We start from the raw sequence: 26,282 nt of genomic DNA on the forward strand, positions 1-26,282 counted from the left end.
TGTAAATTAAATAAAATTCATACAAAACAACTAAATGAGTTTTAGAAGCGAAAAAAAAATATTAACATTTAAAGATTCAGCTAGTGTTTAGTAATTAAAAATGTAATACTTGAAAAACTTAATTAGTAGATTTAAAACACTAAGAAAAAATTAAAGTTTACTTCGAAAACAAATAACACGAGTTTCAAATAAAACTTTAAAAAAAAAAATTAATAGCCATTTTTGGTCGTTTAAGCTTATAATCTGAAAAAAAAAGTATAATTTGAAAGTTTTAGTTTATAAAACAAATTGAATTTTAAAACTTATTTTAGTAACAAAAAGAAATATCAACGACTGTTTCCTTTGATATTTGAACAATAAAACAACGGATTAAAATTGTGTGTAAATAGTTCAAAATGCATGAATATATAACTTATATTTGCGTATAAATAATGTGGTCACTTTTTCTTCTATTATGACGTGACTTTCTAGATACTGAAGATGACACACTGTAGTCTGAAGATTTGAAAAATTATTTTACTAATTAATATAAATAAAAAAGGATTGCCTTTATTTAAAAGTACGAAGAAAATCAATCTTAAAAACACTTTTATGTTTTTATGCTTGACTTAAAACTCATATATGTAAAACTTTAGCTGTTTTAGTGTTTAAAAATAAATTTAGTTTATAAAGATTACTTTTATTTATCCTTGAATTATATCATAGTATGAATATATACCGACTTAAAAATCAAAAGTGATAGTAACATTAAAACTGTTTTACTTCTAATTAAAGCTACAAATCTCTAAATTCAACAACGTTAGTATAAATTCTTGCATAAGATTTAACACCAAAATTTTTAATTTTAGCAGTTTTTATACTTGTTAAACTTTTAAAATAACTATTGCTTTAAACTTTTGTAAGGCTAACTCACTTTAAAAAACTTTAAAAAATAATTTATATAATTCTCACAGTGTTTTAAAGTGCTCGTTCTTCAAACCTTCAATTTAATAAGTATACTTGAAATATGCTACAAGTTAATAGAATAAAAAAAAAACAATCCTTAAGTATTTCAAAGTTTAAACTTGTACCAGCATTTTTAAACATGTTTTCAACCTGTAAACTTTATAACATTTTCTTTCACATCAAAAATTTGATAAAAATTCAGCTGAAGACTGAAAATTGTAATACGCAGAAACAGCTGTCCAGGCTACAAACATACACATAACTTTTTTTGTAAAACAATTTCAACCTGAAATGTGGCCGCTTTTGGTGTCCCAGTCCAGCTTGTGGTTTGACTTGACCCGGTACCTGACGTGGTACTGGTTCGGTTGATAGTTTTGTCGGTTCTTGTGTGCTGTTTGGGTCGTTGTCACTTGCAGGGGTTCCAATAACCCATCGTCGTCGTCAGTATAGCTGGTATGTATATATAAGTTTAAAGATTTTATAAAAAGTTTTGGTAGATAGTACTCGACAAATTGAATTGGAGCTAAATATTAATTTAATTATATAAAAACAATAGTTTAGACAGCTGTTTCGTACATTAAATATAAAACTTTATGTGCTCCTCAGTAAGTAATAAACTGTAGCTTACTAAAGAGTACATGAAGTTTTATATTTCATGTACGAAACAGCTGTCTAAACTATTGTTTTTATATAATTAAATAAATATATATACATTTTTAAATAAAATAAATATAAAAAAGAATAGAGCTAAATTAACCATATAAATTTTCACTGAGCGCACTAAAAAACGCTTCTAAACAATTTATTTCAAATATAAAATTCAAGTTGTAAACTTCAAAAATAAAAACAGTATAATTGTTTCAAATTATAGCTTATCGCTATATTTCTAAACTAAACAAGTATATAAATTTTCTGGATAAATAAAAGGATAACAGTTGCTTTATAACTGATAAGCTCTAATGAAAAAAAAACATTGTACTTTAATTAATAACAATACGAAATAAACAAGTATTATTTTCAAGAATGAATTGTATTATGATAGAAATTATTTAAATAAAATCTCGAAACTTGTATTGAAAACTGATATTGTTCAATTTAGGACTAAAAGTACAACATAAATAAATACTTTTTTATAAAAATGTTTTGATGTTGAACACCATTGTCGGATATTTTGGTGCATCAGAAACTTTTTTAAAATAAACGGTTGAACTTGTTTAAAAATTGTTAAGGAAAATTCGTTTTTCGAACACGTACCGTTTAAAATGGTCTATTTTAGTTTAGCAACTCAGCTTAAAAGTTGTCTGAATTTAAGAAGTAATATATCCAAAAAATCTGCTTGTTTGTTATTAAAAAGTAAAAAAAAAACATGATTAATTTATGTTAAAATAAAACATTGTGTTTATAAGGAATGGATATTAAGTCTAGTGTACAAATGTAAGCGAAAAATGTCATCTGCAAAGCGACAACTAAATCATCAATGTTACATCAATTATTCAAACTAAAAACATTAAATATAACTTAAACATATTATTTGGAAAAATTTTTTTTTTTTTTTAAATAGCAAATATTTGTGAAGTTTAAATAGAAAAGCACAAATATACAATATAATTAGTTTTATTTGCATTTTAAGCTCCAAAATACAACCGCAGACAATAAAAAATATTCCAAGTATTTAAATCATACAAAAAAATCTTTTTTCTTTAAGTTTTATTTTTTCAAAGTCTTATATAACTATTAATTACCCGTTGATTCGAGGCTTGCTTCCCAAAATGTCGCTGGATTTTCTGTAGGAAGGCCGCCTTTTCACCTGCTTGTGGGGATTACCCTTCGTTCTGTCCAATCATAATGAAGTATTTAGGACATTTTTTTTATCAAAAACTAACAAAAGTGGAATGACTTGCAAAATTAATGTTAAATTTTTTAGGCAAGATAAAGTTAATATTGAGTTTTATACCAAAAAGTGTAACTTTGTAAATAATAAATTCCTGCAAACAAAATTTAAAACGTTTATTTATTTAAACAACATTTAACATAACACGAACTTGACTTCTGTGTAGGGGATGTCGAACTGATTCGCGAAACCTTCCATTTGAGTTTGTTCTTTTCTGTTACAAGTTAGTCAGTTTTTGAATTGTACAAAAGTTTTATTATGCAATAATGTACTTGTTTCTAATAAAAAAACCATTGCTTTCGAGTTTTAATCAAAAAAATATTTACACCACTGAAAATAACATTTTGCATATATTATTATAATGACGCTGATGTAAATGCAATAATGTTGATTGTTTAAATGTTATCACGACTACAAAAGATCTTAAACCATAGTATGTATAACATTTTACGTATATACTTTTTTAAATACAGTCAATTTAGTGTGCTTAGAATTGTTTCTCATTGAGAAACAATTCTTAACCAACTTTATAAACTGCTAAGATAATATAATTAGGTAGCTTTTGAAAAAAAAACGACAAATATAAAATATTTTTAGCAAAATAATAATTTTTTTTTTTGGGTTATGTTTAGTTCTGCCTAATTTAAAGTTACAGGTTGTATTTTGTAGTCAATAAACTTTAACATTAACAAAATTATGACTTTTTATTTATAACAACAAAAATTAGCAGTTCATATATTTTCGTTACTACTAGAATTAAAAATCAAACATACCCTTGATTTAAAAAAAATTACTTCAATATAATATTTTTTTTGATAAAGCACAAAACGTTAGTTAATAAAATAAAAAAATAAAAATTAATAAAAGAGCTTGTAGCACTTTAAAGAGCTTTTATTTATTTAAATTTTCATGTTATAACAAGTGTAAAAAAAACACGTTTATGCAATACTTTTAACAGTCTTAATACTTTTAGTAAGTAAATAAAACATCAATTAAGCCAGTAACAGTTTAAAACATGTTAAAAAAAAGATTTTATTCACACAAGCTTAAAACGAAAGTTACAACTGACCTGATGTGTTCCCATAGCTGTTGCTTGGCTAGCTCACTGGTGTAAGAAGACCTGGTAGTTTTTAATATTAATGAAAATTTGCCAACTTTTGCCAGGTGGAAGTCAGAAAAATAAACTTAATTAGAACCAGGATTCTATGTTTAGTAAAGAAATTTAAACTTGCGTTGATAAAAACATTGTAAACTTGATTTAAAATAAAGCACAATTTTTTTTTTGAAAATGTTGTTGCAAGAAAAGAAAACATATATAAAAAAAACTTTAGTTCTGCACAATTCGAGGTTACAAACTAAAAAAATTTGATAATAATTTTTACAAAAGTTCGGTAATATTTCATATGAAAACTAATGGATAAATTAGTTTTTACTTTACTTGTTAATATGAAAAGCTCACATAAATTAACTAAATAAAAAATTGAGCTAACAAAAGAGTTGCAGAATTTTTGTCAATCAATTTTACTATGTTTTGTGCATGGTGAAAAAACGAAAAGTTTTAGTTACATGAAAATATTTAATAAAAAAACTTCTAAAATATATTTTAAACCATTTAAGAATAAATTTAAAACATGATAGTCTTTTCTATGAAGATTACTTTCTTAAATTGTTTCTTTTTCTTCTTAAATTAAAAAGTTTACACAAAAAGTTTTGTAAACAAATTGAGCTGGATAAAAAAGTTTCAGAATTTTCTTCTGTTCTGACAATGTTTATAAACTTAAACAACAAAGTTTTATTTGTATGGAAACTTAAGATCTTTTTTTTATTGCACACTGTTAGCAAACCTCTTGTTATTCGGTTTATGATGTCGGTACGACTTCTTATTCGTAATTTGAGTGTCAATTCTGTTTATCATTTCGCTATCGGTAAAATACTGATTTGGCCTCCTGAATACAATAAAATTAAAATAAATTAATAGAAAACTTTGCAGATAAATTTAAAAAAAATTGGACTTTTAAGACGTTAAAACTTGATAATATGTTATAATATTACATAAAATAACAAATAAAATTTAAAGAAAAGTGTAAAATACTTTTACATACATTCACACATAACAAAAATAGTTTTAATTAAATTTTACAGACTAAATATCAATAGATTTCTCAAATACCTCCTAGTAGTGTTGTGATCCCTGTACTGTCTGTTTCTTCTCGCCCTTATCCTTCTCTTGCTGGGACTGTCAGATTCTTCACCGCTGGATCTACCGCGCGATCTGTGCATGTTTGTAGAATAAATATCTTATTGGTTTTATTAATACTTTTTTGATCTTGGAAACTATACATATTTAGTTCTGGTATAAGAATTAAATTGATAAGTTTGCTTGTATAATGAATATTTCATTGATTTTACTAATAATTTTTTGATCTAAAAATTGAGTTGTTTAATATTTTTTCAAGATTTAAATCTAGCTTAGTCATCGGAATGTACAGTCAAGAAAAAGTCTTAAATAAAAAAAAGCAGTAAGTTTTTGACGTATGCAATTATCAGGGTTGTCACTGGTTTTTGAGAAATTTTTTAGAGATTTTCTGAATTTCTTTTAAAAGTACACGTTTATAAGTCTAACATCTTTATAAGTTAGTTTAAAGTTAAGTTTAAGGTTAAAAACTGTTTTAAATAGTATAACGACATTGAAAAAGTACGTGTAAGCTGCTTTAAATAAGTTTTTTAATGAAATAAAAATTTGATGATGACAAAAAACTTTATGTAAATGATAGATTTTTTGTGTCAAATAAATATTTGACCACTTATTAGTAAAATCATTTAAAATTCCTGGGTTTTTAGTGATTTTTGTTTAAAATTCTAGTTTTTTTTAGCCTATATTGTCAAATTCCAGGTTTTTCTAGGATTCTAGGTTTTGTTGCAACCCTGAATTCTTCCTCTACTTGAAAATCTGAACAAAAAATATTTGCTTACTACTCAGCTGTTTGCAGTATTTCTGATAGTGTTAAATAAAATCAAGAAACAATAAAAAATGTTTTACTTAAAAGCAAGAAAGTGTACACTTTTACATATAATTATATTGTAGTTATACTATATAATACTTTTCCAAATAACATTGATATTCAACATGTTTCTGGTTAGATTGTTGTCTAGATTGTTGTCGCTCAAGGCTTAAGACATACAATATTAGGAAAACTAGCTTATCTAAAAAAACATATCTAACAGCTCACAGTCTGTAGTTCTATTAAAATTACATCTAAAACTTTTTTATTTATTTTTGTTTTACCAACCTGTTCCTGGACCTCTGATGGGATTCGTTGTCGCTCAAGGCCTGCTTGTGCCGGTGGTGTCGCTGTTTGCGCTCGCTAGTGGGCGTCATGTACCGCGAAGCGTTGAACATCGAGCTGCGTCGTTAGTAAATGTTTGTTATTATTATTTAAAATGTACATAAATAGTTAAGGTAGTTGAATTTTTTTTTCAAATTTTGTTACGCGAACAAAGTTTCGTTCGAAGAACTTATCTGAATAAATAATTCTGAAAATGCATAACAGTCATGAAACATGTTAGTTGAGTCATTTGACATTAGCTAAAAGAGTTGTGGAAACAAGACTAGTTCGTTTTGTATTACGAGAAATTTGTTAAATGGTGTAATTAAAATTTTATTCAGCTAAACTTGTTTACAACAAAATTCATAAAGACTTAAAACTATTACAAAACGCTGGAATACAACAGCGAAAAGTCTGCGAATATGTTATATGCGAAATAACAAAAATACTTGTTAATAATGAAACTATAGCTTAGTAGATAGCTTTTAAAATAGTTAAAAAAAAACTATTGAAACTTAATTTACAGACGAAAAACCGCAGAATAAGAATGTTCATAAATAACCACAGTTTAGCTTTGTGTAAATTAATGTGACAAAATGTTTGCTTTACATTATTTATTATGGGCGTTGTTAATACTACTAATCTGCAACACTTGCTACCAAGATAAGTATAATGATTTGTTGAAGAATTATATTAGTACATATACAAGATTTCATAAAGTTTTAGAGACTGTAAAACATTAACTGTATAGACAAAACGAGAACTTTTATAAAAATGTTGTTTAAAAGAATAATTAACTTTCCATTATCGTACAGGTAATAAATTCAACAAACAAACAAATATGAGAAACATAAATTACATTTTAAGTCGAAAAAAGATGTTTATTTGTTTACTTTTAAGTTATGATCATAAAAACAATCTTTGGAAAAATTACAGTAAAGGTCAACTAAACTAATTCTGTAGCTAAGTGAAATAATTTAATTTCAAAAACACAACACTATTCAATTTAAAAAAAGTTGAATGACTTATTCAAATTAAGCTAACCTACTTATAGAATTTCTTAAAATCAGATATGTAAGTGGGTGGAATAACTTTTAGACTTTATAGATAAAATCTTGAGAACAATTAGATACATCTTAAATAGAAAATAAAAATATTCATTAAAAACATCAGCACAAATTTAATTTTTTAACTATGACTTTAAACTATCTTAAGTTTTGTTCTACTAAATAATTAATAGACAATGAAAAAACAAACCCATTATCATTGACTTGGTAAGTGTTTACATTTTCGTTATTTTCAGGAACACTTTTGTTTTCAGCTTCTAATTTGTAAACCTCTGGTTGCGGATTAACTGTGAAATTAAAAAGTAAGCTCATTGAAGTTTATCGTTTCTAGGTAGTATTTTTCATAAAAAATTCAAACAACTAGACTTCATAGCTTTTTTAAAATGAGTTTTTTAAGAAAACTATACAGATGTGCATCAATGTTAAACTTTATGAAATACACGTCAACAAGAATGAATAGCTTGAAGTAGTTTATAAAAAAGTCAATTAAAGATTTTAAAAAAGTTGACGTCTAAATAATATTTTTTTTTCAGAAATAAAGAACTATTTAAGATTATAATTGTATATATAACATACTAAATAAAAAATCATGATTTAAAAAACAGTAACTTAATCATACTTGTTACATTTTCGTTGCGATTCTGTTGAACTCTCGGCGGGTACCTCTTACTGCTCAACCTGACAACTTCATATTGGTCGTCTGAATCCTTTGATCTGTAAATATTTGCATAAATTAAACTTCGACTTTTTCATCTTGTTTAAATTTATTATCTGAACACTAAAATCAAGAGCTGAACTACTAAACAAAAGTGATTGACTTTTTGACTTACGTAGCTTTTATCAACTTGTTTATAACTTTTATCAGTATATTTATAAAGTGTTACTTAATAATACGCTTAACTACAACTTAAAAAAAAGCATGTTTAATGTTCATAGAAAAAAAATCAAAAAGACAGTATAAGTTAGATAACTGTGACTAAAAAAACATCGAATAAGCTAAAACTATAAGTCTTTTTTTCAGTGTTGTCAACTAAGCAAATAGAAAGTTTTGTATAACAGTGAGTTAATTGATTATTACATTATATAAATTAGGATGAATTAATTAAAATTTTCAAATTAGGGTCTTTTTTATCAAAGAAAACTCACAACCTATAATTGTTAACTAGTAAAAATCAACACTAAATTATTTCACGACGTCACTAACTCGTATCGTGACGTCATGGCGTGGAAGTGCAGGTGGGACCTGATGACGTTGCACACTGACGTCACGTCGTGGTCACAGTGGAACGTGTGGGTCGCTGATTGGCCGTTCTTGCTCATCACTTCCACTTGCAGTTGCGCGTTTTTGCTCTTCACCACCAGCACCTGCGGCCTGTACGACCAATTGTTTTGTTATTTCAGGTAAATCAGTGTTTTTATTAATTTACATTTATCATTAATTTAAATTACTTATCGATATAGTTTACATGTGCTTTATAAGGAGTTATTAGTTTATATTTAGACTGCATAATTTTAATACTAGTGCTTGAAAGTTTTGTATCAGAAAATAAAAAAAGTAAAGTGTAGTTCCGTCATCTTGGCGTTGTGGTTAACATTTATACATATTTTATTTTTTTCTCAATATTTAATCAATCAGTAACGAGATAATGATGTTTCGGAACATCAATAAATATAGAATTAGTCAAAAGAGTATTTTAAAAAGAATAAACTATATATATTTTTTTTTGCTTGTTAATAATTAATGAGCCTTTTCAAATTCATCATCTTCAGATGAGCAATTTGAAAATAATTTATTAGTTTGTATAAAAGTGATTTTTTGAAATAGATAAAAAGTCTAATCTCAGAGTTAAATAAAAATTATGTATTTAAAAAAGTAACACACATTTTTCTTTAATTAGATGTTCTGTTTAAGATTTTAACAAAATTACTTTATGAAATACATTATTTTTCTAAAGCTGTTTACATTCAACTTAAAGCAAAAATACGTAAATATAATTAAGTCATTAAAATGCAAAGTTACTTGAGTTCAACAAAAACACATGAACTTATGATGTTTTGAAAACATAAAAAAACACATTTAAATACAATTGAGAATATATGACTAGAGTTGTTTTCAAAACAAAAATTAACTTATGTTTAAGTTGACCTGCCAACATATGACTACTTTTCATTCGACGTGTGAAAAAACAAACATCATAAAAATTAGAATAAAATAAGTTTTCAAGTCATAAAAACAGTAAATTTTAAGAAAAAAACTTTAAAGTTTATCCTCAAATAGTTAGCTGCACGAGGATTACTTCATATATATATATATATATATAATTAAGTTATTTAACTTGATAAATCAAATCTAATAATTTATTATTTTTGAGAATAAACAATTACTCAGTTTCACCGCAGAGCGGATTTTCAAATTGTAAATCTGTAGTAAAATAATAATGTTAAAAATGACAAATAATTAAAAATTGGTTTGAGTTAAGTTTATATACAAAAAAAATTAATAAATAAATTAAAAATTATATTGATGCAAAACAACTTTTAATTTAAAAACTATCAAATTATAGTCTACAAACAATACAATTAAACCATAGTATACAGTGGGGTATTGATATCTAATGGATTTAAAAAGATAAAAACTTTTACAGAGTTAGAAGTTATGGAGTAGTAGATACATATTATTAAGCACACAGTTCTAATAATAAATTAATAATGTATTAATGTTCAAAATAAAACCTGGGAGTAAACATTAAAAATTTTTATGAAAGCATTGTTGTTGTTGTTAACACAGTTGTATTGTGATGACAAAGAATAAAATGGCTTTTTGTGAAAAATACTAGATAAGCGAAAAATAGAATGAGGGTTAGATTTCAGATGTTGAATTTAAAAAATAAGATAAAAAATATAAAAATTAAAATTAGTGTAGAGATAATCAAAGAGAGTAAAAATTATATTTGTTCTAAACTCTATAGTTAAATCAAATCTATACACTGAGCCCACCTTATGGGCTTTATTAATAATAAAGCCTTCAGTTTTGAAGCTGATGAGTGCATAAGCACGAAACTAAGTCCTTCAAGTTTTACATCTTGAAATAAATCTTTATATATATGTATATATATACATGTTCGTTTTTAAACCTAATAAACAAACATAGTATAGCTTAGAAGTCTATATAATATTTCTTATGTGCTTAAAGTCTCAAAATCACTTAAATAATCAACTGTTATGAGATCGAAAAGATATAACTATAAAATTAGTTCAACATTTTTGGTCAATACTTGTATCTTGTAACAAGAGTGGAGAGAAAAAAGATGATAAATAGATTTAACACTACTTGAATACTTAATTATAATGAGTAAACAAAGTATAGCTATAAATTAAAAGTAAATTTTTTGTTATCTAAATTTTTTAAGTGACATCATGTACAAACTTTCCTATTTTGAGTTTATTAGTATTATCAACAAATAAATACTTCGCTTGCTTTTGATAAACTTTTAAATTTTAGAAAAACCATAAACTCTAATAGTTAAACATTTTATTTGATTGTTCAAAATTATAGTTTATCTAACAAAGTTTAAAAATTAAGTTTAACTAAAAATCATTATATAAACAATAAAGGGTAAAACAGCTTATATACGGAGGAAAATAAAAGTATTATAGTTTAAAAAAAAACGCTAAAAAGTACGGCAAACTGCCACATGCAGTGCCTTGCGTGGAGGTGCATTTGCCAACTCATTGCTTGGACGACCCGAAAGGAGTAAAGCTCCTGCTGAGAATTAAACGTAATATTCAACTAATTAGAACTTTAATTTACCTTTTAAGCAACGAAAGTGATTTTAATTTTGAGGTGATTGAGATGAGACGTCCCTCGACCGAGCGCGAAGCATCGGGAGGGAAATGGAGAGAAAGTGAAATCTTGGAGGGAGAAACTCTGAGGGCGACAAACACCGTTCAGATCAGCAAGTTTTAAATGGAACGCGATCGATGACTTAGAAGTGGCCCGCCGGCACCTCCGTTAAATACAGATAGATAGCTAGTAAATATACGCGTCGGTTGTGCTTGCGTCGAGCGTTTGCGAATTCATTTTGTGACGTACAATTTTGAGAGAGCTAAAGTTAGTGAAAAGTTTTCAAAAAAGAGAGTGTTTAAGTAAGTGTTAGATATTTCTCTTTAACTAACATAATACAACTTAGTCTATAATACTACGCTAGACCTAAATACAAAGCTTATATAAAATGTTTACAGCTCAATATAGTTTAATAAAAATTACTTTACTAAAACTATACAATTGATTGCAGAAACAAGTTTTTCACGACTAGTTTAAACATTATATGTGTTTTTGAAGATGTATAAATTATTGTTCAGAATATTCAAAGTAAACAACTGTTTTTTATTTCAATTAAATAAACAGAAAGTACTAGACTAGTATCAGTATTTATTTTTAGCTAACTTTAAGATTTTTCATGTAAACTTATTTTGAACAAGATAACTTGGTTTTTATTAGTTAAAAACTAAGTTTTAGATTAATTTACTTAATTTAAACTACCTTAAAATTTAGTGACTACGTTTGTTTTGGTTAAAAAACTATCTTTTTTTAAATAAAAAGATAGTTTACACCATCTATTTTCAAGGTATAAGTGATATGTGCAATTTATAAAGTTTAAACTATTATTTAATAATTTATTCTGAAAAAAAAAACATACACTTTTATACGAAAAACCTAAAGCTTTTATAGTTTATTAAAATAATTTTAAAACCCTAAAAAAGATTATAGAGATTATTACACTCATTATTTAAGTAAATATGTAAACATACTCGGAACTATGTTTAAAACTATCTGAGTATTATGTTTTGTATATACTATTCAGGCTTGTACTGACAAAAAAAAATTATGTTTATAAATTTTATTTATATATAGATTAAATTGTTTTACGTTTAGTTAAACGTCACTAAATGTTTGAAATATCTACTAGTTCAGCTTCATAATATGAAAAATTAAAAAAAAAAACAGTTTGTTAGTTTAAGTCCGGTACACACTAAAACTAAAATATTTTTTTTATTTTAGTAGGAACCCTAAAAGTGTGTTTAAATGGTTCTGTAGGCTTAGTTCAATCCATTTTATTTTATCTAAATTTTATTAATTTTTTTTACTTTATTTTAGATTATTAAAAATCTGTCAAGTAAAAAAAAACATAATCTAGCATACGTTTAACTACGAGGTAAACCTGAAATTTTTTCTAGGGGTGCAATGTAATTCAGTGCAATGAAAAAGGTTCAGTTTTATTTCAAATTGAAAACTTTGGCCTTTAAACTATTTTCAATTACTTCATCGCTCGTGAAAATTTTGTGCAATTATTATTTTAAGTTACATGCAAACACTTTAAAGCTCTTCAGTTGTCAAACTTAAAAAATAAAAACCTTTTTATTTATTATTATTTTTTTAAAGTATTTAATCTTTTTAAATTTCAGCTATCAAAAATAATTTTTATTTGCACTTTTTTTATACTAACATCAAAAAGTTTTATGCGTACAACTGTTTTCATTACTTACAACATTTCGTATAAGCACATCAAATTGGTATACTATCAAAATCCACCCAATTTTTTAAATATTTTACTTATTTATCAAATAATTTTATATATTTTTTGCATTTTGTTATTTTTTATTTATTAACTTTTCACTATCACTATTACCCCTAACTCTTACCCTCGATCGGTAAACGGTTCTCGAATTTGACTGGGTGGATTTTGAACGTGTCCCCATCAAATTAGTTATTATTTTCGATTGGTTTCAAAAATTTAAACCAAGCAATTATTTTCAATTTGAAAAAATGTGAAAGAAGTTATGGTCAATTACGACTGCCATAAATCAAAGCATATCATTTACGAGTATTTTCTTTTTTTTTTTTTAACTATTCTTAAGTTTTTATCAGTAGTACACCCTTTAGTTATTTTGCCAAAAATTTAATTCTCAGATGTAAGTATTTTATTATACAGTCATGCTTACAATGAGTATTAAATTCATAAAAAAGTTTAGAACTTTTAAGACACAAACGATAATTTTAGTATTCAATACCTGTACAGATAAATTTCATATACAAAAAAGCACAGTTTTAGTATTTTTTAATTAAGACTTCTTATTCGTTTTAATAATTATCAAAAAAAAATAAACAAACTGAGATAAGTATTTAAAAACTGCTACTAGTTCCTTCGTTGTTACAAATTTTAAAAGTATATTTCAAACCCAGGTTATTTTAGTACAAATATATTCATTCTTATGAGCTTTTTAGGGTCACTTCTGTTGTGCGAAACAAACTGAAAAAGTGCGAAAAAGTTTTAAATTGAATACTCTAACTGATAGTTATCTTTTAAATAACTAGACATTTTTTCATGGTTCGAAACCAATATTACCTATCCAAATATACAGATTGCATGATCATGATAACTAGTGAAAACATATGATATTTCTTTTACCTAACATTAAAATACAAAAATATTTACTCGTAAATAAAGAAACTTTAAGAAAAAAACAAGCGCGTCCTTTTCGAAGTTAAACTTAAAGTTTTGCAAAACATTTTGTTGAAAAACATTTATCACAATAACAAAAAAAAAAACAAGACAACTTTAAACCAACTTTAACCTTAAATAAAGTTGTTCAGTGTTTTAGTTAAAAGGAGTATAGCTCATAAAAAACTTTGACATTGCCTTTCGAAGTCTTTGGGTACCAAGGTCTAACATGAAGCCTATGAATTAAAGAATACAACCATAATAGCACTTTTATTGCATACTTAAGCTAGATTTATAAAGTATTTATACTAAAAGAAAGTATGATAATACGAAAAAAAGCTACAAAGTTTTTCAAGACCGAGAGAAATTGTACTTATTGATCAGAAAATTCAAATAATAAAAAGCATATATCAATTAAAAAAACAAATTTAGTTTTTGTAATAAACTTAAAACGTAAGTGGGTTTTTTCATTAATGAAAAAGCCTTTTTTTTGACAATGTTAAATAAATTAAAACTTTTTTGACAAAAAATAACATATCACTTTACACGAAAATCGTTTAAACTTCAACAATATATTGAAAGTACAAACTAAGTTTATTAGTTAATAAATAAAAGCCATTATAATCTTAAGAGCATAGTCATTTGTCTTTTATACCTTATTTAATGCTTTTTCTAAAAACATATTTATTATAAATTAGTACTTAGTTTTTCCTTTCTTGGCTCATAACAATCCATAAAGGTGTAAATTTTTTAATCACAGTTTAAAAATATAAGTTACAAAACATATTTGTTGCTTCTATATCATTAAGCCAACACACGACTTATAAAAGCATACTTCACTTGTATTAAGTAAGGAACACTTATTTTAACATACATTAAAGTATCTTAAATAGTATTTTATCAATTTAAATTTTTCAAAATCACTATTTGAATAAGACTGTGAATTATTACTATACCATTTCTAGAAAAAAAAGCTCTTAGTCATGAAATATTTTTTAAATTAATGCTTTTATAGTTCAAAACTTTTGACCCTTTTAGATGACGTAAAACTAAAACTAAATATTGTAGTAATATACAATATACATAAGACTTTAACTTAATTATACAAAACATTTTACAAGTTTATTACATAATTATTAATAAATACTGACAGATTTAAGAAGTTAAAAGTGTTTTTGAAGTAAAACCTTTTTTATTGAAATAAATGTGGTGCTAACTATCAAATGAAATTGATAACTTAAATAGAACAAAAACACCTATGTTTTATCTTAAATCTTTAAATGTGAGTTTAGTTAATGTTCTTTAATAATAATAAATAAAACAAAACTGACCAGTAGAAAATGCTGACGCGTCGCTTGTTCTTGAAAGTTTCGATGCCGCGCGGCGAAAGTCCAATTTGGTACTCTGTCGTGTTGGAGGAATCCCTGAACTTGGAACCGATCAGCTCCACCCCGTACAAGTCCACCTGCTTGCACTTTTTCAGGTACTTGATCTCCGCACCGGCCGGCGTCAACCCGCTGAAGAGGAACGTTTTTTTTTTGTTTACTTTTGTTCTAAAAAACAGTTTTTTATTCAACGTTCAATTTACAAAAGTTAAAATTTTGTCACTTGCTTTCTTTTGTAATTTAGTTCGGGTTCGAATTTGAATGAAAACAAAAAACAATTATGGCATAGTCGAATTTAATTAACCAGTTTGTACCAAGGTTTTCCAAACTCATTTTCATGATCGCCCATTATGTATAAATTTAAACATTTATCGGCCCTTAACTATTTATCCTTTTAAATTATGACTTTAATTAACAGTATATTTACATTAACTTTTTATACACAAGTATTGATAGTATATTACCGTTTCATGCAAAAGCACAAAATTATTTTAACCTTAAAGATTAAATAACTAACTTTTAGTTAAATTTTTGCATACAAAAAATCTGGGTGGGTGTCACTTTTGCACGGCGACTCTTTTGCACGAGTGTAACTTTAACACGCAGGGTCACTTTTGCGCGAGTGGACAATTTTGCACGGCGACTCTTTTGCACGAGCGTCACTTTAGCACGAGGGGACACTTTTGACCGCCGTCCCTTTAGCACGGAGAGTCATTTTTGCACGAAGACACTTTTGCACAAGCTATTTTTTTTTTTAATTTTAATTAATTCCTTTTGCTATCACTGTTATCCCTAACCCTTACCCTCGGTTGGTAACTTTTTTTTTTTTGCTTTTTTATTTTATTAGTTTATAATTTTCTTTTATTGTTTTTTTTATTGTTACTATCACTGTTAATCCGTACCCTCGGTCTATAACTTTTTTTTTGTTTTTTTATTAATTAACATTTTTTTATACACACTTTTTTTACTCTCGTGCAAAAATGACCCTCTGTGCAAAATTGTCCACTCGTGCATAATTGACCCTGCGTGTAAAGGTGACGCCGTGCAAAAGTGTCCTCTTGTGCAAAAGTGACCCATTCCTAAAAAATACATATGATAAAGTTATTTAATACTTCAAACCTGCCTAATATAAAACTTAAGGATATCTTAATTATTTTAAGGTATATCAGCTATTCAGTGGACTGCGAAATAAAATAGTAATAGTTGCTTGAATCCTTTTAAAAATAATTTTTTAAATAGCCCTAGGTTTCATAAAAACTCTTTTAACTAAATAAAACATAGATTCCTTAAAAAATAAAGTTATCAGACTTTAAGTGACTGCAATTCGACATAATTTTTTCTAGATGCTAATATAAAATAAATTTCAGTTTAAAAACTAAAGTAGATTTAAAATGAACTTGAATAATTTTTGTGTTTTAACTTCTTGTAAATGCTTAATAGATACAAATATAAAAAAAAATTTTTTTGATTAAATAACCGAACAGAAGGCTGTTTTGACTAGTTTTTAAAATTTAAACTTGCATTGTTGATGGTTTATAACTAAAAACTCTATTATTAGGTTAATAAAATCAAATGATTAAAACCAATTAAGTTAATGCTACTTCAAAATTTCAATAAAAGGACTTAAATGAAGACCCAATAATAAGAACTCTAATTATTCTAATGCTACTTTTATTTTTAAAATTTAAAAAATGTAAAAATCTTAAAAATAATGTTTTACACTGAAAACATTTTGTATCTACTAAGGATTTTCACTAATTTAAAACACCAATTGAATTTATATCCTTGGTTAAGTTTCAAAAATTAAATCGTGAAAAAAAAAACAGTTGCAGACGTTAGCATGTAGAAAAACATGTTAAATTGATGTTTATTAAAGTCTGATAGGTTTAATTTTAAAAGTAATTTATTCTAACTAATTTTAAAGCTTTTTCTTGATAAATCCTATGGTTATTTAACACTTGAGCTTTGAAAAACTAAAAAAATACGTTAATCCCTGTTTTCAATTTCAACTTTATTCTAATTTACTGTGCATATATATATAGTAATTACACATAGATATTATATCTGTAAAACAAATTTTAGTTTAAAGTAATAAATCCACGTATGAACTAGATAAGATTTTCATCAATTTCTGAAACAGTCTTTGTTTTTCATAATAGTTATTTGAATCGGTAAAAGTTTAAATAAAATAAGCAGATATTTGAGTAAAAAAATCACCTTTTTAAAACTAAATTATAATATGATCAAAAATTTAAACATAAGTCACACATTTCAAAAAGGTTTATTAATTAATTTCATTTAGCGCATCATCAGAATAATCTTGTTAAAAACTGATAATAGTATAGTGTAAATTTATTTATATACAAAGAATTTGAAAAGTCTAGCTAAACATTTTTAGCTAGACTTTTCCAATTTCTGACCAAAATAGTCAGAATTGCTGCTGGATACATAATTACTATAACAATATTGAGTGGTTGAGTTTATATCGTTTGTGTTTTATAACAAAATGCGTATAAAATTTCTATGGTCTAAGTTCATTAACATTTAATTATTTTAAAACTTTTGTTCTGTTTGTCTTTTTTTTTATATAATATCTTAAATTATACTGACATTGCAGTTTATCCGGTACTTATTATTTAACTATACGTTTGAAAATTTGTTTAAAATTTTTCAAAAATAAGACTAAAAACCATTGTACCATTTATAAAAATATTTAATATTTTGAGTTTGTGTACTTTCATAAGAACTAACAAAAAATAAAATAACTTTAAACTTTTGTAAGACGATTTAACAGTAATGCTGTCCAACAAACAGACTTTTGTTTACAAATAAGTTAATTTTCAATGACAAATTAAGAAGAAAAAGTCTAATAAATCTACTTAATATATTATATTTGTATAAGAGAGGTAAATTATTTTGCGTTTTAACTTTAATATTGAAATAATGTAAATTTCAAAACAACCGGATTATTAATTTCTAACTTTCACAAAAAACGCTTATATTCACATTTATATTTGTAGTTTTTTAAATAAAAAATTTGTCAGCAGTGTTTGACAAAAATTTGAGCTGAATATGTAGTTACATAAAAACACAGTTCTTTACATATTTTTAACAAATTTAGTATCCAATTTTAACTAAATTTTCCAAAATTATCAACATCAAAAGTATTGCCAAACTACGTTATGTTTTTAACATTTCTAAAGTTTCTGCAGTTTCTAATAAACAAAATATTTTTAGGATAATCAATTTAAGTTGAAAACTTAAAATGTGAAATATATGTAAAAAACTTTTTACATAACTAGATATATATCTCAAATTAGAGTAGCGGTGGGCAACGGACGGTTTGCGGGACAGAAATTTTTCCAAAGTTTAAGTGGAATCCGGTCCGCTAAACAAGTTTTGAAACTTTCACTAGATGTTCTTTAATTGAAAGTGAAAAGCAAACATACGGCTTAGGTACAATTTACGGTAGATTTAAAATTATCACTAGTAATAGTAAAATGCAACAGGTCACATAGAATTAGTATTTTGTCTAAATCAATTGGTAAAGTGAGTATCTTTTGTAAACTAAATTTAAATGTTTAAACCAGCCAAGGACCAATTTTTTCCCTTCCTGGCCCGCCGAATAAAAACTTAGCCAACCCCTAAATTAGAAGAAAACAAAAATAAAAGGTAAAATAAGTACCAATACACTGATATAAAAAAAAGTAAACTATATTCCAAAACCTATTAGGAGCAAAATATTTAGACCTCATATCTAACAAAAATATGAAAACTTTTAAATCTATAACTATATCAAATGAATAACAATAAGGAAGCTGTGTCTAGTCGATTTTGTATTTATAGTGATTATAAAGTATCTGTATAAATTAAGTTCAGAACGTAAATAATAATTCTACTGTAATATTACAATTTGTTTTAAATCAAACAATTCGAAGTTCTCGACTTAAACAATTGTTTTGCTGATAACAAACTGTAAAAAAACATGTAATAATTCTAAATATAAGTTTTAAAAACCCATATCTATATACTATAACTATATAAAATGAGTAACAATAAAAAAGATGTGCCTGGTCAGTTTTGTAATTATAGTGATTATAAAGTATCTGTATAACTTAAGTTAAAAATTTAAATAATAATTCTACATATAAATTTTAAAAATCTAGAAAAATCAGGGTAAATAAGTATTAACATATCGATAGAAAAGGAATTCCCAAAATCAAAAAAAAAAAAAGGTTTTAATTTTTATCGAAATTCTGAAACTTTAAAATCTATAACTACAGAGTAAACAACTCGCCTGTATTGGGCATGCAACCTGGCGACTTCCTTTTCGAAACTTTCATCCTGATGCGGCACGAACCTGAACTCTGATACGTACCCGCGCTTGTGCTCCGACAAACAGTAATCTCCCAGCTCCGCTGTAGATACCAAATTACATTTTAAGAAAATAAATTAAAAACCCTCGGCCAATTGATGAAACTATCTTCTCAGATTTTTAAAATGTGGGAAGATAATTTAATCAGCTGGCAGAAGGCATTGAAACTGAAAATAAAATATAAACAACTTAAACAACATTTAACTTTTAGTGTACAAACAAACATTGTAGAGCGAGTGCGGACAGGTGGGTGGACAGCTTCCAGGGGCAGACCAGCTTGCCGCTCAGAAGGTCTCTTTTCAGCTGCAGGAAGAACAAGTACCTGGTAACTTCGTCCGCCAGGTGGCCCGGCTGCTCGGCGTAGAAGCGAACTCCGAACTCCAACGCGACCATTTTGTTGGGCGACGCTGTTGTGTTTGTTTCAACTTGTTTAGAACAATGTATAGAAAGAAGGAACAAAGTCATTTTTAATAAACTTTAAACGCTGAAGAGTTGGATAGTTTTATTTAATTAAATCTATTGATAATACTTAAGACACAAGTGGCACTCATAAAACATCTGAGTGTCTACAATACTAACAAAAAACGCGACCATTCTATTGGATGACGTTGAGATGTATACATAACTTTTCTTTTTTTAATAAAAAAATACGGATTATGGCAGAATATTTCAAACACTGAAATATATATTTTTTAAAATCAATTATAAGAAGCTATTTATAGCATTTTTACGGAAAATGCAGAGTTTTTTTGAATAAGGTTTTTGTAAACTACTAAAATAAAAGAAATAAGTAATGAACTTTTTTTTTTTTAACTATGAAAGATGTCTGAAACACAAGAAAAAATTGTTATTAACTTTGAGTGTCTATCAAAATTACTAGTGATTCATAACTAAAAGAAGCTTAAAACTCTAAAACTCGACAACTTTTTTGGGTGATTCTAGGATAAACATGTATTTATCTTCTATTTGAAAAAAAGACAGAAAGAACGGATAGAGAACAGTTATTTTTAAATTTTTCTAAAAATAGGAATATTAGATATTTCTATTTAACTAAATATATGAAACATATTTGAAATATAAGAGCATTTTGGTGGTCTAAAAAAAATTAGGGTAAATCATACGAGTTAAATAAAATATAATTATTTTGCAAAGCTCTCTTAATCCACAGTAAGGCAAGTAAGAATCTGATTGATTGTCTGCATTAAGAAAAAAAAAGCCAGTTGTTGTCTGTCAATTAAGCTAAAAATCGCTAAATGCTTGTTTTTATTAGGAACTTAAAAGTTTTTACATAACAGTTTGTAATGAAGAAATACTTACTCTTAATTTTTGCATCCAAAAGAGCTACACGTTTCATAAACAGGTAAATGTTAAAGGTCTGGTTCATATACTGTACATACAAACAACTGAGCGTGAAAAAGTATGTAAAAATGGTAAAATATACTATAAATGTTGTTGAACTCATGCAGATAGTTTAATTTGATTAGTGGTCACTGGTGGTCAGCAAAATAAAAAGTATAAACTTAAGAACGGATAAAATACAATGGAATTTAAATAGTGTTAGCTGAAAACTACAGAAAAGCTTAATGTTGTTTGTCAGGAAAGAAACTTTGTTTTTCAAGGTTTGGTGTTGATCACTGTTTGCTATGTACTACTTCAGGATGATGGTAAACAGTGTAAAATGTTTAAAGACCTTTATGCATTCGACTAAACCACAAGTTTGAAAAATTTCAATGAATTTTTTTAAACTAAGTTCTAAAAATATTAGTAATTTTTGAGCTATGCTAGTTGAAGAGTTGGCATATATTAGTGTTAAAATTTATAAATGAAGATTTAACATATTTCTTTTATTGTAATAAAACTGACTGATATAAAAAGCAGAATGTATAAAAATTAATTGTTTGTAACAGTAATTAAGCTTTTAAATTTTATTTTGACTTTTTTAGAATTTTTATCCTAATTTCCATATGTTGGAAAACTAAAACTTGCACACTAACTCGCTAAACATAAGTCACAGATGAATGTGTTTAAAATTATAAAGTCACAAAATAAAAAAAACAATATTACAGCTTCTATTGATAAATGGCTCATAAACTTGTGTAAAAATTCTGTTAATTTAAAAAAACAAAAACACATCAGTTTTTTCTTTGGCGAAAAAGTGTTTTCAAAAATTATATTTGGTTTATAATTATAGCAACAACTCTTTTTAATACAACAGCATATTTTGTAATTAACTAAAACCAAAAAAAAAAAAAACAGATCGAAACCCATAAACTTATACAGTATTTTTTTTCTTCAAAAAAATATTTTAATAGAAATTATATCAAGGTTTTCAAACATTATATGATACATACTATCTTAATGTTTTCAAATCATATTATATAGAAATTTATATTGATAAAATAATTTGTAATTAGTCTTTCCTTAACCGTAAGTATTAATAAACTTAAAGTTTAACAAGTTAATTGTTAACCAGTATTCTTTAAAAAAACAAAATTTTACAACTAGTTATCTAAAAATACTGTTTATGAACTTACACTCTTCCCTATTTATGCTCACATTATGTTGAATAAAAATTATTTGAGCCACTAATGAAACTTTGTGGTTTGTGTAAATAATAAAACAGAAAAAACTAAGTATAAAACTAAGTTCCAAAAATAACTTTTTATAACAAAAAATTAATAAAAACATACAAAAAATATCTTGATACTTAGTTATAAACTATAAGTACATCAAAGTTTAAAATTTATTTTTCAATTTACAGTCAATAGGTACTTACTTTCACTTAAGTGGACTTCGGAACTCAATGATTTTGCAGGATCTAGCCAGTTCTGTAAAGAGTTTAAAAAAATTAAAATTTAGCTACAAACTATTCTAATTAAAACTATAAAGGTATTTAAAAGTATAATTTAGCCTAAAAAACTCCCAATGTTCTAAAAAATTTAAAACTATTATAGTTTTTAATGGTAAAAAATATTTAAATTATAAAAGCCCTTTAAAGCTTTTTTATTCAATGAAATAAAGAAAGTTAAAAAATATAAATAACACATAACTAGAAATATTTCGTAAACTTAATAAGTTTTTTAGTAACATTTTACTTTTTTTTTTTGTAAAACTCATTTAACTTTTTAAATTAAATGTAATACAAATGTTTTGCCCTAAGAATTTAAAATTTCCTCATGTATAGATAAAAAGTATATTAAATTTATACATAGAAGTACAATATACACTAAAATTTATGAGAAATAAAGAAATAATAACTTAGCTATAACTATAAACAAAAAACAAAAAAGCCGTACAATTTAATCACAATACAATTAGTTTGATTTTCTTAATGTATAAAAACTATGTAAAACAACTATTTAGCAAAACGTTTATTTTTGTAATACTGCCAACTTGTTTATGTAATGGTTTGTTACAACTTTAGAAACAAATTTATTTTAAAGTGATAATTTGAAACTAATTATAGTAATTATTGGTTACACAAGATTATCATTTTTAAAATATTTAAAGTCAGGCTGAATGATCAAAAGCTTACCTAAGTCTTTTCAAATTAGACTGGTTCAACCAATTATTCAAGCCTAATTTTTTCGGCAAGCTAATTATAATATCAATAGCAAGAAAAATAAACAGTTAGTTGAGTTTCATACAATAAAACTTTCATAAGCTTTTTACTATAATTATAATTATTATATAAATGTGAATATGTTTATAAAGATATAAAGAACGTACGTTAAACTTTATAAGACTTAACTCAAAAGTCTCTACTTAATTAAATTTACTTAGAGTAAAAAAAAAACAGTTGTAAAATGTTTGTAACAATTTCATTAAATTTTTAGTGGTTTTATACGATTGTATCTTTACATAACATTAATCTATTGTGATTTTGTAGAAAAAAATAAACAAGACTTCAACCAAAATAAAAATTTAAGTTTCTTACTAATTGTCAGTAAAAATTGATAGAGATATTGTTAATAAAACAAAGGATCAAGTGTATAAGTGTTACAAAGTGCATGTTAAAATGCATACAGCAAAACTTTAGAAGCATATGCAGCAACTTTTGTGATATAAGTTATCTAAAGAAAGAACTAAAAATAAAAACTCTGTTAACCTAAAATTATAAACCTTCCCGGATTGTAAGACATAACAAATGTTCTTAAAGATGTCGATTTATAATAGAAGTTTAACCTTAGATTCTACTTGTTAGAAAACTTTTAGAACTAAATTTTTATTGTTAAAGTTGAACAAAATTTATATAGTAAAAAGTATTTTTTGTTTATCAACAATGCATTATTAAGAATCTATTTTTTTAAACTACACAAATGTATTTCTAAACTTCAATAAAAGAGATAAAATATTAAAACATGCTTTTTATCAAAATTTAACTTTGCAAAAAAATATGCAAAGGGGGTTGGGCACAAATAGGATCCTTATGGATGGGTTTATTTGAAAAAGCAAAAATGATTATTTCATTAAAAACCTATCTTCTACAGATTTTAGGAAAATTTTCTTAAATTATCTCAGTTTTATCTTAAGCAAAATGATAAATAATCTTTTAGTTGGAATTTTTAAATTTTGAATTTTCGTTTTTTCTTTTAATTTTTTTTTTCATTTGGTAATAAATTTTCTTTTAAGGCCATAGGGGGGGTAAGACATGTTTTTTACAAGTTGATCTGATTTTGTAGAGTTTTTTCTAAGCTTCAAGATGCTTTTTATCATTTTAAAAAATTTGAATTATTTTTTGAGATATGACCAATCAAAGTCGGGCCGCATAATAGGTTCCCTATGGGAATGGAAAACTAAAACAGCGAAAAAAGACTATTTCATTTAAAATCTATCTCCTCCTACATTTTTCAAGCAATCTTCTTCAAACTTTCACAGTCTAATCTTTATACAATAACAAAAAAACGTTACTTTGGAATTAAAAAAAAAACACTTTTTCTTTTAATTTTGTGGTAAAATTATAATTTTTTAAAATTACTAAAATTCTAAAGTAACATTTTTTCCTTTTATTACAAGGAACGTTTCCTAAAAATTTGAAGAAAATTGCTTGAAAAATGAAGGAGGAGATAGATTTTTAGTGAATTTTAAAACTTTAGAGAAAATTGACCGCAAAAAAAATGCGGTCTATACGTTTATATCGAAAAAATTTTACAAAAAATTAAATACCTAAAAAGTTAAATGACGTTTTTTAATTCTATAAAAACTGGCTTGTAGTTTGTACTTAAAGCTTTCATATAAAAGCCAAAGTTAATTTTTGTAAAAAAAAAATATTGGACCCCCCCTATGGCCTTAATAAACTTTTTTTTGTAATGTAAGGAATATTTCCTAAAAATTTGAGGTTAATAGCATGAATATTGAAGGAAAAGAAAGATTTTAAGAAATTTTAAAATTTTCTAGCATGTTGAAAAACAAAAAATTTGCAGTCTATTTGTTTGTATCAAAATACTTTTACAAAACTGACTAAATCTCAAAAGTTATTTAAAATGTTTGTTTTTTTATAACAACTGACTTATAAACATTAATATAACAATCAAAGTTAACTTTGTAAACTAAATTCCCTTACCAGCCTATGCCCTTAAACAGTTTATTAGTAAAAATAAATCTAAAAAACACAAAAATTATGTACAAAATATCATTATTATACAGTAGCTAAAATTTTATGGTAAAACTATTAATTTATTTAAACTTTACGGAAGAAAAATAATCAATGTTTTACATTTACAACAAAAATTGTAATTTAATTATGGTTTTTTTACATAATATTCATTTGTGTGAAAATTTATTGAACCACCTTTTAAACAACTTTTATGTTTTTAAAGCAGATGTTATGTATATATAAAGTCATCCCTTAAAAAAACAGTTAAGTAGTGGACAAACTTTATATCAGTAGTGCAAAACATATCGTTCATTGAAACACAAAATACTAGACCATAAAACAAGTGTTAATAAAAAAAAAGATGCACAAACTGAAAAATTATTATATACAAATACAAAAAATTCGATTATACTTAATTATACCTTCAAATTATAAATAATGTTTAACTATAGCTGATTTAAGTAAAAAATGAATATTTAAATTAATTTAAGAAATAAGAAGATGGATGGAGTAAGTTACAGATACTTTTAAACAAATATTTTTAAAGCAAAACAGTAAAAAAACAATATTAAAATATACAAAATTAAATTCATACTTAACAAACAAACCACCTGTTTTTTAGCTAAATTGCTTTTTGCTTTGAGACCAAAATATTTGTTTTCCTTGAGATGAAGGTGCTCACATACAAGCTTGATCAAAGTTTCTACTTTTGTGTTTGGCTAAAAAAGAAAAAAAAAGTAATCAGATTAAATAGTTATAAAAAAATGTGTTAAGAAAATTGATACTTTTATAAATTAACGATTGTTTGGTTTATAGTTATACATAGATTTCAAAAGGCTTTAATACTATTTTGTTTTTGCTAGGATAAAAATAAACTAAAATTGTGTTACAAATATATAACACAATAAATATGATTTTTTAACTATAGCATAAAGATATATTTAAAAATCAGAGTTTATTATTTAATTAACATTACAAACATAACTTTATAGACACTGTTTTTTAAAGTATATGAAAAAAACATAAGTCACAAACAAAAATATTAACAACTCACTTTTAAGTTTTGACTTTTTGAAAAGGTAATGAAGCTGCCATCCAGTAAAACAACTTCACAAGTTAATTTTGTTTTGCTTTTAGATTTGCCACCTCCACAGCACAGCATTTAGCAGTTTCAACTATTTTGTTTCTTAATTA

The 26,282-nt window shown here is 25.4% G+C and overlaps 1 protein-coding gene across 1 annotated transcript; it reads right to left on the reverse strand.

Moving 5' to 3' along the window:
* Nucleotides 1-364: 364 nt before the first annotated feature.
* On the reverse strand, nt 365-26,282 carry LOC145841559 (band 4.1-like protein 4A). The gene is made up of 17 exons (XM_082948916.1): nt 26,143-26,282; nt 25,700-25,807; nt 22,269-22,320; nt 19,717-19,899; nt 19,415-19,535; nt 15,064-15,249; nt 8,434-8,601; nt 7,849-7,943; nt 7,420-7,516; nt 6,127-6,240; nt 5,007-5,108; nt 4,681-4,782; nt 3,906-3,956; nt 2,988-3,050; nt 2,688-2,777; nt 1,232-1,395; nt 365-495 (listed from the first exon to the last, which is right to left on the reverse strand). Exons 1-17 carry the CDS (start codon nt 26,248-26,250, stop codon nt 413-415), a joined length of 1,887 nt encoding a protein of 628 aa, XP_082805042.1. The 5' UTR covers nt 26,251-26,282; the 3' UTR covers nt 365-412.

Source organism: Thalia democratica, chromosome 7, assembly GCF_965202585.1.
Source record: "Thalia democratica chromosome 7, ktThaDemo2.hap1.1, whole genome shotgun sequence".
NCBI classification, from domain to species: domain Eukaryota; kingdom Metazoa; phylum Chordata; class Thaliacea; order Salpida; family Salpidae; genus Thalia; species Thalia democratica.